Here is a 14,700-nt window from a genome sequence, read left to right on the forward strand (position 1 = left end):
GGATCCAGTATGTCAGAGACTCCCAACACCGTGTCATGATCCAGTATGTGATAATCTAGCAAACACCAATATATCCGATTCTTGGGTGTTTTATTTTAAACAGGATTATTTGGTCAGCATTGCATTTAAGTCCCACAACCTTACATTTGTAGGAAAATCAGCTTTATTTTTTGACAATGAAACTGTTACATGTAGCGACACTACAAAAAGAATCATGTGAGACAAACAAGTTAAATTTAACAAATCGTTTGAAATATTTGGAAATATGTTCGTTTTCGTCTATTCTCCCACTATTTCCAAAAAGGAGTTTCTCGTGTTTAATAACCAGCCTGATCATCGCCAATATCAGGTTCCCACAAAAGCCATTAAACCAAGTTATTTGTTCCATTATCTGATCACAGTGAATATTTTCATCTCATTATTCGGTTGTTTTATTTAGAATTAGTGTTCATAGAGAAGCGAATCACAAAACAGCTTTTATTATACTACATAACGGCGCATGCACCACAGGGGCTTTGAGAGCAATAACTTCTCCCTCCAGGGAGCCATATGTTACTATCTGGACTTCGTTACGCAATGGTCGCTCCCTGGCGGGTGTCATACAATGAAGAGCCCCGTATACTAAAGAATCTGACGTGATTAATGTAATGTTTCAATCTCCAGAATTCATTGCCAGCTCCACAATCACAGAGCAGATCTAACATTTAACAGCAGATGAAACGACCACGGTAGGCCATTAGGGTGGGCTAAATGTCACTTTCTCGTGACAAGGAAAACGGATATACCAACCCCGAATGTAACACGATAGGGGCCCAATTGGATGAATGAATAATACACGGGGAATATAGCTTGATAAAAGAAGTCAAACTGCGTTAGATTCCTACTCATCTCGGAGAAAATACACTTTTACATGTGTGATTGTATTCGCTTTACAAACGGTGAGATTCTTGGAAGCTCACCAAAGCAATGTCTCCTGACGTCATGTGACGGTTATTACGCATACATGTGACGTCACTTGTAGTAAGTCTACGTTCATTGGTTCAGCAAAGAAAAGAAAAAGTAATAACGACATGGTGACAATAGATGTGTGTTTTATTTCTGTGTATTTTATATGTATATGTTTACGTCGGGGTGACCAGGCGAGGACTCAACGCTCGTCGCAGCTCGTCTTCAATACTGGCGGTTTTCCCACCAGATGTCAGGGAGGAAAATCTCCACCAACCCTGTGCGGATGCCGGGGCATAGTACCATCTCTGGTTGTTGGGATCATGACCGGCACCGCGGTCTAAGATGCAGCAATTCGATTTGTAGATTTGCTTTCCTAAGTCGTGCAAAGATCGAGTCGCAGATAAGTCCCGCTTACGATCCTTGGTATATCAGCACCATACCCGATATCATATCACAAAAGTGGTACATACCCTCGGCCTGTGTGACTTTGGGTACTAAAGACCCCAGTCCAGTCCCCTAACTTCTCCCTCCGTGAGACCTGGGGGGACAGTTCTATCTCCAGTACCCTAACTTCTCCCTCCATAAGACCTGGGGGGACAGTACTATCTCCAGTACCCTAACTTCTCCCTCCGTGAGACCTGGGGGGACAGTACTATCTCCAGTCCCCAAACTTGTCCCTCCGTGAGACCTGGGGGGACAGTTCTATCTCCAGTCCCCAAGCTTCTCCCTCCGTGAGATCTGGGGGGACAGTACTATTTCCAGTACCCTAACTTCTCCCTCCATGAGACCTGGGGGAACAGTTCTATCTCCAGTACCCTAACTTCTCCCTCCATGAGACCTGGGGGGACAGTTCTATCTCCAGTACCCTAACTTCTCCCTCCATGAGACCTGGGGGGACAGTACTATCTCCAGTACCCTAACTTCTCCCTCCATGAGACCTGGGGAAACAGTTCTATCTCCAGTACCCTAACTTCTCCCTCCGTGAGACCTGGGGGGACAGTTCTATCTCCAGTACCCTAACTTCTCCCTCCATGAGACCTGGGGGAACAGTTCTATCTCCAGTACCCTAACTTCTCCCTCCGTGAGACCTGGGGGGACAGTTCTATCTCCAGTACCCTAACTTCTCCCTCCGTGAGACCTGGGGGGACAGTACTATCTCCAGTACCCTAACTTCTCCCTCCGTGAGACCTGGGGGGACAGTTCTATCTCCAGTACCCAAGTTTGTCGCTCAGTATTGATAGGAAAAACTGTTTTTATGAACAATTATTCATTCCATTAGTCGAACACATCTTTCCCATTTGTTTTCTAGCAGTACACCCATGACCATTCGACTACAACAATACTTGTAGAACGGTATATCACCCCATAGAGGACTCTATACATACCAGGCTGTGCCGGCTTCTGGGCTATAAAGGCAAACCCCCCTTCGGCCATGACAAGAAGCAGCAGCCCAAAGTTCCTGGCCGAAAGATGTGTCAACTTCAAAATGCCCTTAAACAATGTCTAATAGCTTACTCTTGTTAATATCATGAAATGGCGACCTGCTTTCCTTGCATATATTGTACCGTCAATTTGTGACAGACATGTAGTTAATGTCCCCAACGGACCCGGACGTTGAAAGACAATGCCCCATTATTCCCGACACGATCGCAGTAATGGCACAGGGATAGAAGCGATAGACACTCATCAATACATGTCCTGCGAGACGTATTGTGCCACTAAAACAGTCACAGTCGACTGCAGACCGACACTGCCCATTACTGATGCTGTTGCTGCAGATGGAACCATTCTTTCTAATTAATGATTTACGCTTATCGTGACGCTACGTTACCGTGTAACGCCATAGTGCGCGTTTTCTAAAACGGTGAATTGGCGGTAGCAGAACTCATGTGCGGCCTGGAGCACCTAAACCATCACTAGCAAGGGAATCAATCCATTGGTATATGAGTGAATGAATGTTTTGTTTGTTTGTTGTTTAACGCCGCACTCAGCAATTTTCCAACTATATGACGGCGTCTGTAAATAATGAGTGAGTGAGTGAGTGAGTGTGTGAGTAGGTTTGAGTGAGAGAGTAGGTTTGAGTGAGTGAATGAGTGAGTGAGGTAGCGTTCTCTGGTACGTCTGTGGTAGCAATATTCCAGTACTATCGCCATGGTGAAATGAGCTTCACACATTGTACAGATGTTGGCAAACGAACCTTTCCGTGCACACGTACTTATTATCTTGTGATATTATGTCGTTATCACCTAGTTACACCCAATAGGAAGGTGAACGTGATGTGACCGGTGGGTAGAATATATCTTTAGCAACCTATGCTTGCCGTAAGAGGCGGCTATGCTTGTCGTAAGAGGCGAATAACGGGATCGGGTGGTCAGGCTCGCTGACTTGGTTGATGCACGTCATCGTATCCAAAGTGCGTAGATAGATGCTCATGATGTCAATCACTGGATTGTCTGGTCCAGACTCGATTATTTACAGACCGCCGTCATATAGCTGGAATATTGCTGAGTGCGGCGTTAAACACCAAACAAACAAACAAATGTAAACGCGATGTCCTTGTAAGGAAATGTTTCAAATCCTATTCAGGGTGACCGTTCCTCGAACGAATGATTGCAATACACGTTATGTCAGCTGGCGTTGTTCCTTAAAATGCGCATGTGCTTCACGTACAGGCTATACCAGCATCATTGTTCCGCCACTAGCCACGGAGAGCCACGGTGGGTCATTGCCATTAGCATACGCCGAGAATCAGCGTCAGAAGGCAGGAGCGCGTATCCCTGAGTGGCCACGGTTACGTAAACCTGTGCTTGAAGCACAAATCTACATACAAACTAGCAATAGTCAAGGCATGGCGAGGCAGGAGTTGAAGAGTAAAAAATACAGCTCTACATCCATAAATCATCAAGTACGAGTGTACCTATATATACTCTTTGAAAGAGTAGAGGATCATGAATATATATGTTAATACATCCTATGCAAGAACGTGTATGTCTGTAAAACATCCGACGGCATATGCCGCCGACCACAATTGTCCCCGAAAAACCTTGAAAGAAATATTATGCTTAAGATTGCAGAAAAAAAATGCCCGCTACAAAAAATTACACTGTTGCAAGGTGATCTATTTTTTTTAAAATCAGGCTCATATTTTTAAATATCTAAATTCGTTACAAAAATCTCAACAACTTCCCCGAATATCAAACAGTACATTTCAAGCATGAGTTATCATTATGACTTCCTGAGTTTCCAATCGCCAGCGACGTTTCAGTGTCGGTTCAAACGCCATAATCACACAAGTGCTTTTGACGAGGATTAATCTTTTCCATGCTTAAGAAATACGTATCTCAATCCTTTGACATTGTATTTCAGTCAACATTTCTAACTTCAACGATATCCAACCCTATTGTCAAAGCACAGAGTCAGTATTTAACATTACACACCAGACCTCATGCACACAGGTACAAATACTTTAGTGAGTGAGTGAGTATGGTTTTACGCCGCTTTTAGCAATATTCCAGCAATATCACGGCGGGGGACACCAGAAATGGGCTTCACATATTGTACCCATGTCGGGAATCGAACCCGGGTCTTCGGCGTGACGAGCGAACGCTTTAACCACTAGGCTACCTGATCGCCCCTCACAAATACCTTAACATATGCTGTATCATAGTTCAGCTCCAATAATCAATAACTCTAAACTGAGTCGTTAAGGGGAAACTCTGCGGGAAAGTTGGTAGTGACATCATGAGCTGTGAACACGGAGAGTTAGAGATAACATCACAGCTGATGCAGTGATCCGTATTCCTCATGTGATAAGTGCTGAATAGTGACCACCATTTGCCTCATCCACTTTCAGACAATCATGAAGTTTGCTTGTTTGCTTGTTTGTTGTTTAACGCCGCACTCAGCATTATTCAAGCTATATGGCGGCGGTCTGTAAATAATCGAGTCTGGACCAGACAATCCAGTGATTGACATCATGGGCATTGGCCCACGCAATTGGGATACGATGACCTGTCAGCGGGCCTGACCACCCGATCCCGTTAGTCGGGTCTCGCGACAAGCATAGTCGCCTTTTATGGCAAGCATGGGTCATTCATGAAGACCTCAGAGTATAACCGTCGAACTATACTCAATTATGGGTGATCTTTCCAGAGTCAATCAATGATGTAAAATCGTGTCTTGAGGGGAGATCTTAGCAACATTCATTTTCGAGCAGCAGTTTGTCCGTAGTTCCGAGTTTCGAGTCGGTGAGTGAGTGAGTGAGTGTGTATTCCAGCAATATCACGGCGGGGGACACCAGAAATGGGCTTCACACATGTCGGGAATCGAACCCGGGTCTTCGGCGTGACGAGCGAACGCTACTAGGCTACCCGGCCGCCCTTTTTTCGAGTCGGTAATTCAATACATTACCCATTGTCCTTACAGAAGAATAACGTAAGAAAATTGTAACGTCATTACCATTGTTTATGAAATAAACGACGAGTGGGAGTTGTATATCGTACAGTATAAGATAGCTACGCGAGAAAAGAGCAATGAAGAAAGAAGCGTAGTTTATTTCAAGATACAACATTATTCTATCATGACGAATACAGTCCGACCTCGGCAATGTCGGACAAGTCCATTTTATGAACAGGGGGTTACGTATGGTATTTCCCGCATATTCACGTCGATCGTCCGTACCTTTTCTCCCAATACCGATTGTCATACCTCCCCCACTTTTGAACACAATCGTTCGACCACTGCGTTTATCTACGTTGCACAGCTACATCTATGGGGAACAACCCACTTGACACTTCCGTCTAAATAATAACGACGTCCAATTTACGACGTCATCCATTTGAGAGCGCATGTTCGAATCTCCTGGTATGACGTCATGATAGAACAATGTTTTATCGTGAAATAAGCCACACTTCGTTCTTCATTGTTCTTTGCGATTTATTGCGTAGCTATCTTATATATGACGTCATATCGTACTGTCCAAATAATGAAGCAATATCGCTTCATATCGTCATTGAAAATTCTGCATCTTTACGTGCTTAAGCTCAAATGCAAATATCGATTTCTAAACACATGGGTGAGTGAGTGAGTTGGGTTTAACGCCGCTTTTAACAGTATTCTTGTTATATCGCGGCGTGTCAGCTTAATGTGGGAGGAAAGTGATGCAGGTCTCAGACGTTTACCACTTCGGTGAAACCCACGAGCACGGGTATGGTGCTGATCAACCTAGAAACATAATCGGGGCGAACCGGGATTCGAAACCCACAATCGTAGGTTTCTGGCGTGCCCAGAGCGAATCACGGCGCCTCTGACGACTGGGCCACCCGTGCCCCCTTTAAACACTTATGGGCAAAACGTACACGTGCCATTGAAAGTCCACGATACTGTGCCCGTTGTTTTAAGTCGTTATTTGTCACATATCACCGCACGTCACGGAAAAGGATTTCTGTTTTATGCGTGACCATCCGTCCTATGATATTTGAAATGATCGGAGATGACGATTTGAGGGAGAGATGGCGTCCCGTGACGACCTGTTACGACATCTGCTTTCGACAACATCTCGTGCTTTGTTGTGAAGCTTTTGTCCACTTCCCTCCTGCGACATCGACCAGCCCCTTCTGTCTCTCAGGATGATGCATATTTGATATATACGCTGACTTGGTGAGAGAAGCAGTTTCTGATGAGAAATCATCGGAGTACATCTGTTACCGTTGCGGTGGTCGAATTGTTGCACTATTGCAATGCTTTGGTATTACAACCGATTTCTCAAGGATAGAATGCTGTAAGGTACATTTCGCGTTCCAGCACTCTCGACCTTTAGAAACAAGTTAAATACATGTATGCCAAAAGTGAGAGAATGTGAGATCGCGAGAAAATGAATTGTCGCATTCTCGCGATTTCGTGTTTTTGTAGCCTGATTTGACAAGTCGAGATTGCGAGATTGCGAGATTTGACACCATGTGCGAATTAATGTTGCATTGGTGCGATCTCGACAAAAAGTATTACGCAAAAACGCACGAGAATGCGAGATCGAGAGAACGTGAGATTTTGTCAAAATCATGCGATCTCGCATCCTCGCATTCTCGCAAGTTTAGCATATTTTGCTTGTTGCCTAAGGTCGAGACAGCACGAGAATGTCCCCTTACAATGTGTGACGGCATCTGTTACCCTGTGAATGCGGCATCTATAATACCCTCAATGCGGCATCCGTAGCCCTGTCAAGGCGGCTTCTGTAGCCCTGTCAAGGCGGCATCTATAACACCCTCAAGGCGGCATCTGTAGCCCTGTCAAGGCGGTATCTGTAGCCCTGTCAAGGCGGTATCTGTAACCCTGTGAAGGCAGTATCTGTAGCCCTCTCAAGGCGGTATCTGTAACCCTGTCAAGGGGGCATCTGTAGCCCTTTGAAGGCGGCATCTGTAGCCCTGTCCAGGCGGTATCTGTAGCCCTGTGAAGGCGGCATCTGTAGCCCTGTCAAGGCGGTATCTGTAGCCCTGTGAAGGCGGCATCTGTAGCCCTGTGAAGGCGGTATCTGTAGCCCTCTCAAGGCGGTATCTGTAACCCTGTCAAGGGGGCATCTGTAGCCCTGTGAAGGCGGCATCTGTAGCCCTGTCAAGGCGGCATCTGTAACCCTGTCAAGGCGGCATCTGTAGCCCTGTCCAGGCGGTTTCTGTAGCCCTGTCAAGGCGGTATCTGTAGCCCTGTCAAGGCGGCATCTGTAACCCCGTCAAGGCGGCATCTGTAGCCCTGTGAAGGCGGCATCTGTAGCCCTGTGAAGGCGGCATCTGTAACCCTGTCAAGGGGGCATCTGTAGCCCTGTGAAGGCGGCATCTGTAGCCCTGTCCAGGCGGTATCTGTAGCCCTGTCAAGGCGGTATCTGTAGCCCTGTGAAGGCAGTATCTGTAACCCTGTCAAGGCGGCATCTGTAACCCTGTGAATGCGGTATCTGTAACCCTGTGAAGGCGGCATATGTAGCCCTGTCAAGGCGGTATTTGTAGCCCTGTGAAGGCGGCATCTGTAGCTCTGTGAAGGCGGCATCTGTAGCCCTGTGAAGGCGGCATCTGTAGCCCTGTGAAGGCGGCATCTGTAGCCCTGTCAAGGCACCATCTGTAACCCTGTCAAGGCGGTATCTGTAACCCTGTCAAGGAGGTATCTGTAACCCTGTCAAGGCGGCATCTGTAACCCTGTAAAGGCGGCATCTATAGCCCGTGAAGGCGGCATCTGTAGCCCTGTGAAGGCGGTTTCTGTAGCCCTGTCAAGGCGGCATCTGTAACCCTATCAAGGCGGCATCTGTAACCCTGTCAAAGCGGCATCTGTAGCCCTGTCAAGGCGGTTTCTGTAGCCCTGTCAAGGCGGCATCTGTAACCCTGTCAAGGCGGCATCTGTAGCCCTGTCCAGGCGGTTTCTGTAGCCCTGTCAAGGCGGTATCTGTAGCCCTGTCAAGGCGGCATCTGTAACCCCGTCAAGGCGGCATCTGTATTCCTGTCAAGGCGGCATCTGTATTCCTGTCAAGGCGGCATCTGTATTCCTGTCAAGGCGACATCTGTACCCCTGTCAAGGCGGCACCTGTTACCCTGACAAGGCGGCACCTGTTACCCTGTCAAGGCGGTATCTGTAGCCCTGTCAATGCGGTATCTGTAACCCTCCCAAGGCGGCATCTGTAGCCCTGTCCAGGCGGCATCTGTAACCCTGTCAAGGCGACATCTGTACCCCTGTCAAGGCGGCACCTGTTACCCTGTCAAGGCGGTATCTGTAACCCTGTCAAGGCGGTATCTGTAACCCTCCCAAGGCGGCATCTGTAGCCCTGTCCAGGCGGTATCTGTAGCCCTGTCAAGGCGGCATCTGTAACCCTGTCAAGGCGGCATCTGTAACCCTGTCAAGGCGGTTTCTGTAACCCTGTCAAGGCGACATCTGTACCCCTGTCAAGGCGGCACCTGTAACCCTGTCAAGGCGGCACCTGTTACCCTGTCAAGGCAGTAATTGTAACCCTCCCAAGGCGGCATCTGTGATTTTGGAAGGAAACGTCACTGGAAAACGTCACATTGACCAATATCTATACCCTGTTGTTCAACAAGATGACACAAGGCCCCATAAAACACCTAGCCTTGACTAGCACAATGACCAGACGTTTCACATATTGAACAATTGAGGGATCACCTTGACCGTCAAATTAGAGCAGGTCGCCCTCATAACAAGCATCAGGCAGCACAGGCACTCTGAGAAGAATGGCGTTGAATCCCATCTGCTGCGCTCAGACGTTTTACATCTTCTATCCGTTTTCGAGTTGAGGCGAGCAGTGATTCCCGTACACAATACTCTCTGACAGGTGTGACATTCTGAAGGATTAAAAGGAGTTTTATTTGCTGATTTCAGTCTTGATGGTTGATCGAAAACTGAAAACTGACTGATACTCCGAACTGTGGACACAATACTTTCATTTTATTCTCATTCACGGCATAACTTGTAATGATGTTGATAATTCTTTTTTTTTTAATAAAATGTTTGTGTGGTATTTTTCACCAAGTAAGGGTAGATGATAATAGGTCTTCAGCAGCCCATGCTTGCCATAAAAGGCGACTGTGCTTGTCGTAAGAGGCGGCTAACGGGATTAGGTCATCTTCCCAAGGCAAGAGAGTTAACTGACTATTAAAGTCCAGTTTCCACCCTTGCCGAACTAGACTGGTATTATGGAGTTACATTTTGGCTGGACTATCGAGTCTAAGCAAAGTCCAATCAAAATCGCGCACCGAAATCGAAATCCGGTTCGTAAACTGTCGTACAGATTTCGGTCGATTGCAGGATTTGCAAAGCATGTGCACCGCCAACTCGTTGTCAGCAGATATTTTCCAAAACTTTTCCTGTTTTTAATCAAGGTCCTTACGTGATTTGATGCATTTCACGATGTAAGACCTGTTTTATCACAATATAGATCTTGATTATCGATCAGATCGTCCTGACTGGGCGCCACCATTTTGTGTGAAGCAAATGCAAGTGACACGAGAGGTGGAATCTGATTGGTCCAAAGGAGAGGCTTAGAAAGGACATAACTGGTAATAGCCACTGGTGGCGCTACGATCGAGCCTAGGAATTCCAGCCTAGTTGGGCAAGGGTGGAAACTGGACTTTTAAAGTCAGTTAACGCTCTTGCCTCGGGAAGATGGGATTAGGTGGTCAGGCTCGCTGACTTGGTTGGTGCAGGTCACCGTATCCCAATTGCGTGGATCAATGCTTATGATGTCAATCACTGGATTGTCTAGTCCAGACTCGAGTATTTACAGACCGCCGTCATATAGCTGGAATATTGCTGAGTGCGTCGTTAAACAACAAACAAAACAAGTATTGTCTTTTACATCTTTTTCTCAAGACAGACGCTCGATCCCCTAGGCCACGCATGCTGCCATATAATGACATTATCACAACAGAACATAAATACGAATATATGATTGCAATCCCATGTTTTGAAATGTCATTGTTCTATCGGTCAAATGGCGTGATACAACTGTTCTAAACTAGTGGATATCCTCCACGGTGGAACAGCGGCATCGCAACAAGTTTCGCAATGTCGCTCATCACAATCCGTTGTACTTCCGCCGTGCTGATAGTGTTCTCGGCACGTTGACGGCACGTGCTTCTTATTGGCGCGATGCATATGAGGAAATGTCACCGATCTAATAGTGCAGCGTGTTCAACCCCGCCGGCAAGTGGCGCGCCATGGCGGGTATATTTCTGGACACGGGCCGGAACTTGAAGACGATATACCCCTGAGAACAGCGAGCTTCAACAACATTGATCATGTCTGAGACATCGCTGAATGATTTTCACTGACAACGTGTAAAGGTGGACCGCGAGTCGGATTGGCATTCGTTCATTACAACTTTAAAAAAACAAAACCGTTTCTAACAGTAAACCGGTACACTCTGACACCACACATATGTTTTCGAGGAAAGTGAGATGGCTATACATATTGTGTTCGAAACTCCCCAGGGAGCTGAGAATGAAAATCGAGTGCACACTGATCCACTGACCGGGGTAATGTCAGCGCTTTGAGCGTGCACTTTGTGTATGGAGTTTAGCCACGTGGTTGTCTTGTTTTAGACAAAAGTAAGATGATGGCATCTTGACACGTGAGTGTCTTGTTTTAGAGGAAAGTAAGATGGTGGCATCTAGACACGTGATTGTCTTGTTTTAGAGGAAAGTAAGATGATGGCATCTTGACACGTTATTGTCTTGTTTTAGAGGAAAGAAAGATGGTGGCATCTAGACACGTGATTGTCTTGTCTAGAAGAAAGAAAAGATGAAGCATCTATAGACACGTTATTGTCTTGTAACTGAGTGTGTGCACCTCTGTTTGCAACGCATGCTGAGTAACTGGGAGTGTGTGAACATCTGTCGGCAACACATGCTGGGTAACTGAGGGTGTGTGAACATCTGTCGGCAACACATGCTGGGTAACTGAGGGTGTGTGCACCTCTGTCGGCAACGCATGCTGGGTAACTGAGGGTGTGCACCTTTGTCTGCAACGCATGCTGGGTAACTGAGGGTGTGTAAACATCTGTCGGCAACACATGCTGGGTAACTGAGGGTGTGTGCACCTCTGTCGGCAATGCATGCTGGGTAACTGAGGGTGTGTGAACCTCTGTCGGCAACACATGCTGGGTAACTGAGGGTGTGTGCACCTCTGTCGGCAACACATGCTGGGTAACTGAGAGTGTGTGAACATCTGTCGGCAACGCATGCTGGGTAACTGGGAGTGTGTGAACATCTGTCGGCAACGCATGCTGGGTAACTGGGAGTGTGTGAACCTCTGTCGGCAACACATGCTGGGTAACTGGGAGTGTGTGAACATCTGTCGGCAACACATGCTGGGTAACTGGGAGTGTGTGAACATCTGTCGGCAACACATGCTGGGTAACTGGGAGTGTGTGAACATCTGTCGGCAACACATGCTGGGTAACTGAGGGTGTGTGAACATCTGTCGGCAACACATGCTGGGTAACTGAGAGTGTGTAAACATCTGTCGGCAACACATGCTGGGTAACTGAGGATGTGTGCACCTTTGTCTGCAACACATGCTGGGTAACTGAGGGTGTGTGCACCTCTGTCGGCAACACATGCTGGGTAACTGAGGGTGTGTGCTCCTCTGTCTGCAACAGGGACTGGGAAACCGAGTGTGTGCACCTCTGTTTGCAACGCATGCTGGGTAACTGATATGAGGGTGTGCACCTCTGTCTGCAACACGGGATGGGTAACTGAGGGTGTGTGCACCTTTGTCTGTAACGCGTGCTGGGTAACTGAGGGTGTGTGCACCTCTGTCGGCAACACATGCTGGGTAACTGAGGGTGTGTGCTCCTCTGTCTGCAACAGGGGCTGGGAAACCGAGGGTGTGCATCTTTGTCTGCAACGCGGACGAGGTAATCGAGGGTTGGACCTTCGCTGTGCAGAGTTGCGCCCTTAAGGCGTGCCAGAAACAATGATGTTTTATTATTTGTCACCTAGTGCTCGTGGGTTTCACTGAAGTGGTAAACGTCTAACACCTACATAACTTTCCTCCCATGTAAAACTGACACGTCGTGACAGATACTGATACTGAGATACTGTCAAACCCAACTCACCTACTCATTCGCTCTGCGGGAGTCGAGGGAATACCTCATAATAGAATGCCATATCTCGCTGTATAGGGTTGTGATCGGGGTACAATATCTGCTATTCCTCACAATACAGTGCATTACCTCGCGGTATATGGTTGTGTTCGGATACTATCCATCGGTCTCCTATTAATAAACTGCAGCATTACACAGTACAGGTTTGTGATCAGGTTCAATCTACGGTATTCCTCATAATGAAGTGCAATATTTCACAGTACAGGTTTGTGATCAGGTACAATCTACGGTATTCCTCATAATGAAGTGCAATATTTCACAGTACAGGTTTGTGATCAGGTTCAATCTACGGTATTCCTCATAATGAAGTGCAATATTTCACAGTACAGGTTTGTGATCAGGTACAATCTACGGTATTCCTCATAATGAAGTGCAATATTTCACAGTACAGGTTTGTGATCAGGTACAATCTACGGTATTCCTCATAATGAAGTGCAATATTTCACAGTACAGGTTTGTGATCAGGTTCAATCTACGGTATTCCTCATAATGAAGTGCAATATTTCACAGTACAGGTTTGTGATCGGATACAATCGATGGTATTCCTCATAATGAAGTGCAATATTTCACAGTACAGGTTTGTGATCGGATACAATCTATGGTATTCCTCATAATGAAGTGCAATATTTCACAGTACAGGTTTGTGATCGGGTACAATCTATGGTATTCCTCATAATGAAGTGCAATATTTCATAGTACAGGTTTGTGATCGGGTACAATCTACGGTATTCCTCATAATGAAGTGCAATATTTCACAGTACAGGTTTGTGATCGGGTACAATCTACGGTATTCCTCATAATGAAGTGCAATATTTCACAGTACAGGTTTGTGATCGGGTTCAATCTACGGTATTCCTCATAATGAAGTGCAATATTTCACAGTACAGGTTTGTGATCGGGTACAATCTACGATATTCCTCATAATGAAGTGCAATATTTCACAGTACAGGTTTGTGATCGGATACAATCGATGGTATTCCTCATAATGAAGTGCAATATTTAACAGTACAGGTTTGTGATCGGATACAATCTACGGTATTCCTCATAATGAAGTGCAATATTTCACAGTACAGGTTTGTGATCGGATACAATCTATGGTATTCCTCATAATGAAGTGCAATATTTCACAGTACAGGTTTGTGATCGGGTACAATCTATGGTATTCCTCATAATGAAGTGCAATATTTCATAGTACAGGTTTGTGATCGGGTACAATCTACGGTATTCCTCATAATGAAGTGCAATATTTCACAATACAGGTTTGTGATCGGGTACAATCTACGGTATTCCTCATAATGAAGTGCAATATTTCACAGTACAGGTTTGTGATCGGGTACAATCCATGGTATTCCTCATAATGAAGTGCAATATTTAACAGTGCAGGTTTGTGATCGGGTACAATCCATGGTATTCCTCATAATGAAGTGCAATATTTAACAGTACAGGTTTGTGATCGGATACAATCTACGGTATTCCTCATAATGAAGTGCAATATTTCACAGTACAGGTTTGTGATCGGATACAATCTATGGTATTCCTCATAATGAAGTGCAATATTTCACAGTACAGGTTTGTGATCGGGTACAATCTATGGTATTCCTCATAATGAAGTGCAATATTTCATAGTACAGGTTTGTGATCGGGTACAATCTACGGTATTCCTCATAATGAAGTGCAATATTTCACAATACAGGTTTGTGATCGGGTACAATCTACGGTATTCCTCATAATGAAGTGCAATATTTCACAGTACAGGTTTGTGATCGGGTACAATCCATGGTATTCCTCATAATGAAGTGCAATATTTAACAGTGCAGGTTTGTGATCGGGTACAATCCATGGTATTCCTCATAATGAAGTGCAATATTTCACAGTGCAGGTTTGTGATCGGGTACAATCCATGGTATTCCTCATAATGAAGTGCAATATTTCACAGTACAGGTTTGTGATCGGGTACAATCGATGGTATTCCTCATAATGAAGTGCAATATTTCACAGTACAGGTTTGTGATCGGGTACAATCCATGGTATTCCTCATAATGAAGTGCAATATTTCACAGTACAGGTTTGTGATCGGGTACAATCCACACTATTCCTCA

The 14,700-nt window shown here is 45.8% G+C and overlaps 1 protein-coding gene across 1 annotated transcript; it reads right to left on the reverse strand.

Moving 5' to 3' along the window:
- Positions 1 to 10,609: 10,609 nt before the first annotated feature.
- On the reverse strand, positions 10,610 to 12,136 carry LOC139475639 (coiled-coil domain-containing protein 15-like). Its single transcript, XM_071258826.1, has 2 exons — positions 11,410 to 12,136; positions 10,610 to 10,716 (listed from the first exon to the last, which is right to left on the reverse strand). The coding sequence occupies exons 1-2, from the start codon at positions 12,134 to 12,136 to the stop codon at positions 10,610 to 10,612; spliced, it is 834 nt and encodes a 277-aa protein (XP_071114927.1).
- Positions 12,137 to 14,700: the final 2,564 nt, after the last annotated feature.

This window comes from Haliotis cracherodii, unplaced genomic scaffold, assembly GCF_022045235.1.
Source record: "Haliotis cracherodii isolate W230 unplaced genomic scaffold, xgHalCrac1.p SCAF_3, whole genome shotgun sequence".
Taxonomy (NCBI): domain Eukaryota; kingdom Metazoa; phylum Mollusca; class Gastropoda; order Lepetellida; family Haliotidae; genus Haliotis; species Haliotis cracherodii.

Coding starts and splice junctions, on each gene's coding strand:
- LOC139475639 (XM_071258826.1), bottom strand. CDS start 12,136: ATGCGTTGCAAACAGAGGTGCACACACTCGGTTTCCCAGTCCCTGTTG. Junction 10,717..11,409: donor AGCATGCGTTGCCGACAGAG/GTGCACACACCC, acceptor ATGTTGTTGAAG/CTCGCTGTTCTCAGGGGTAT.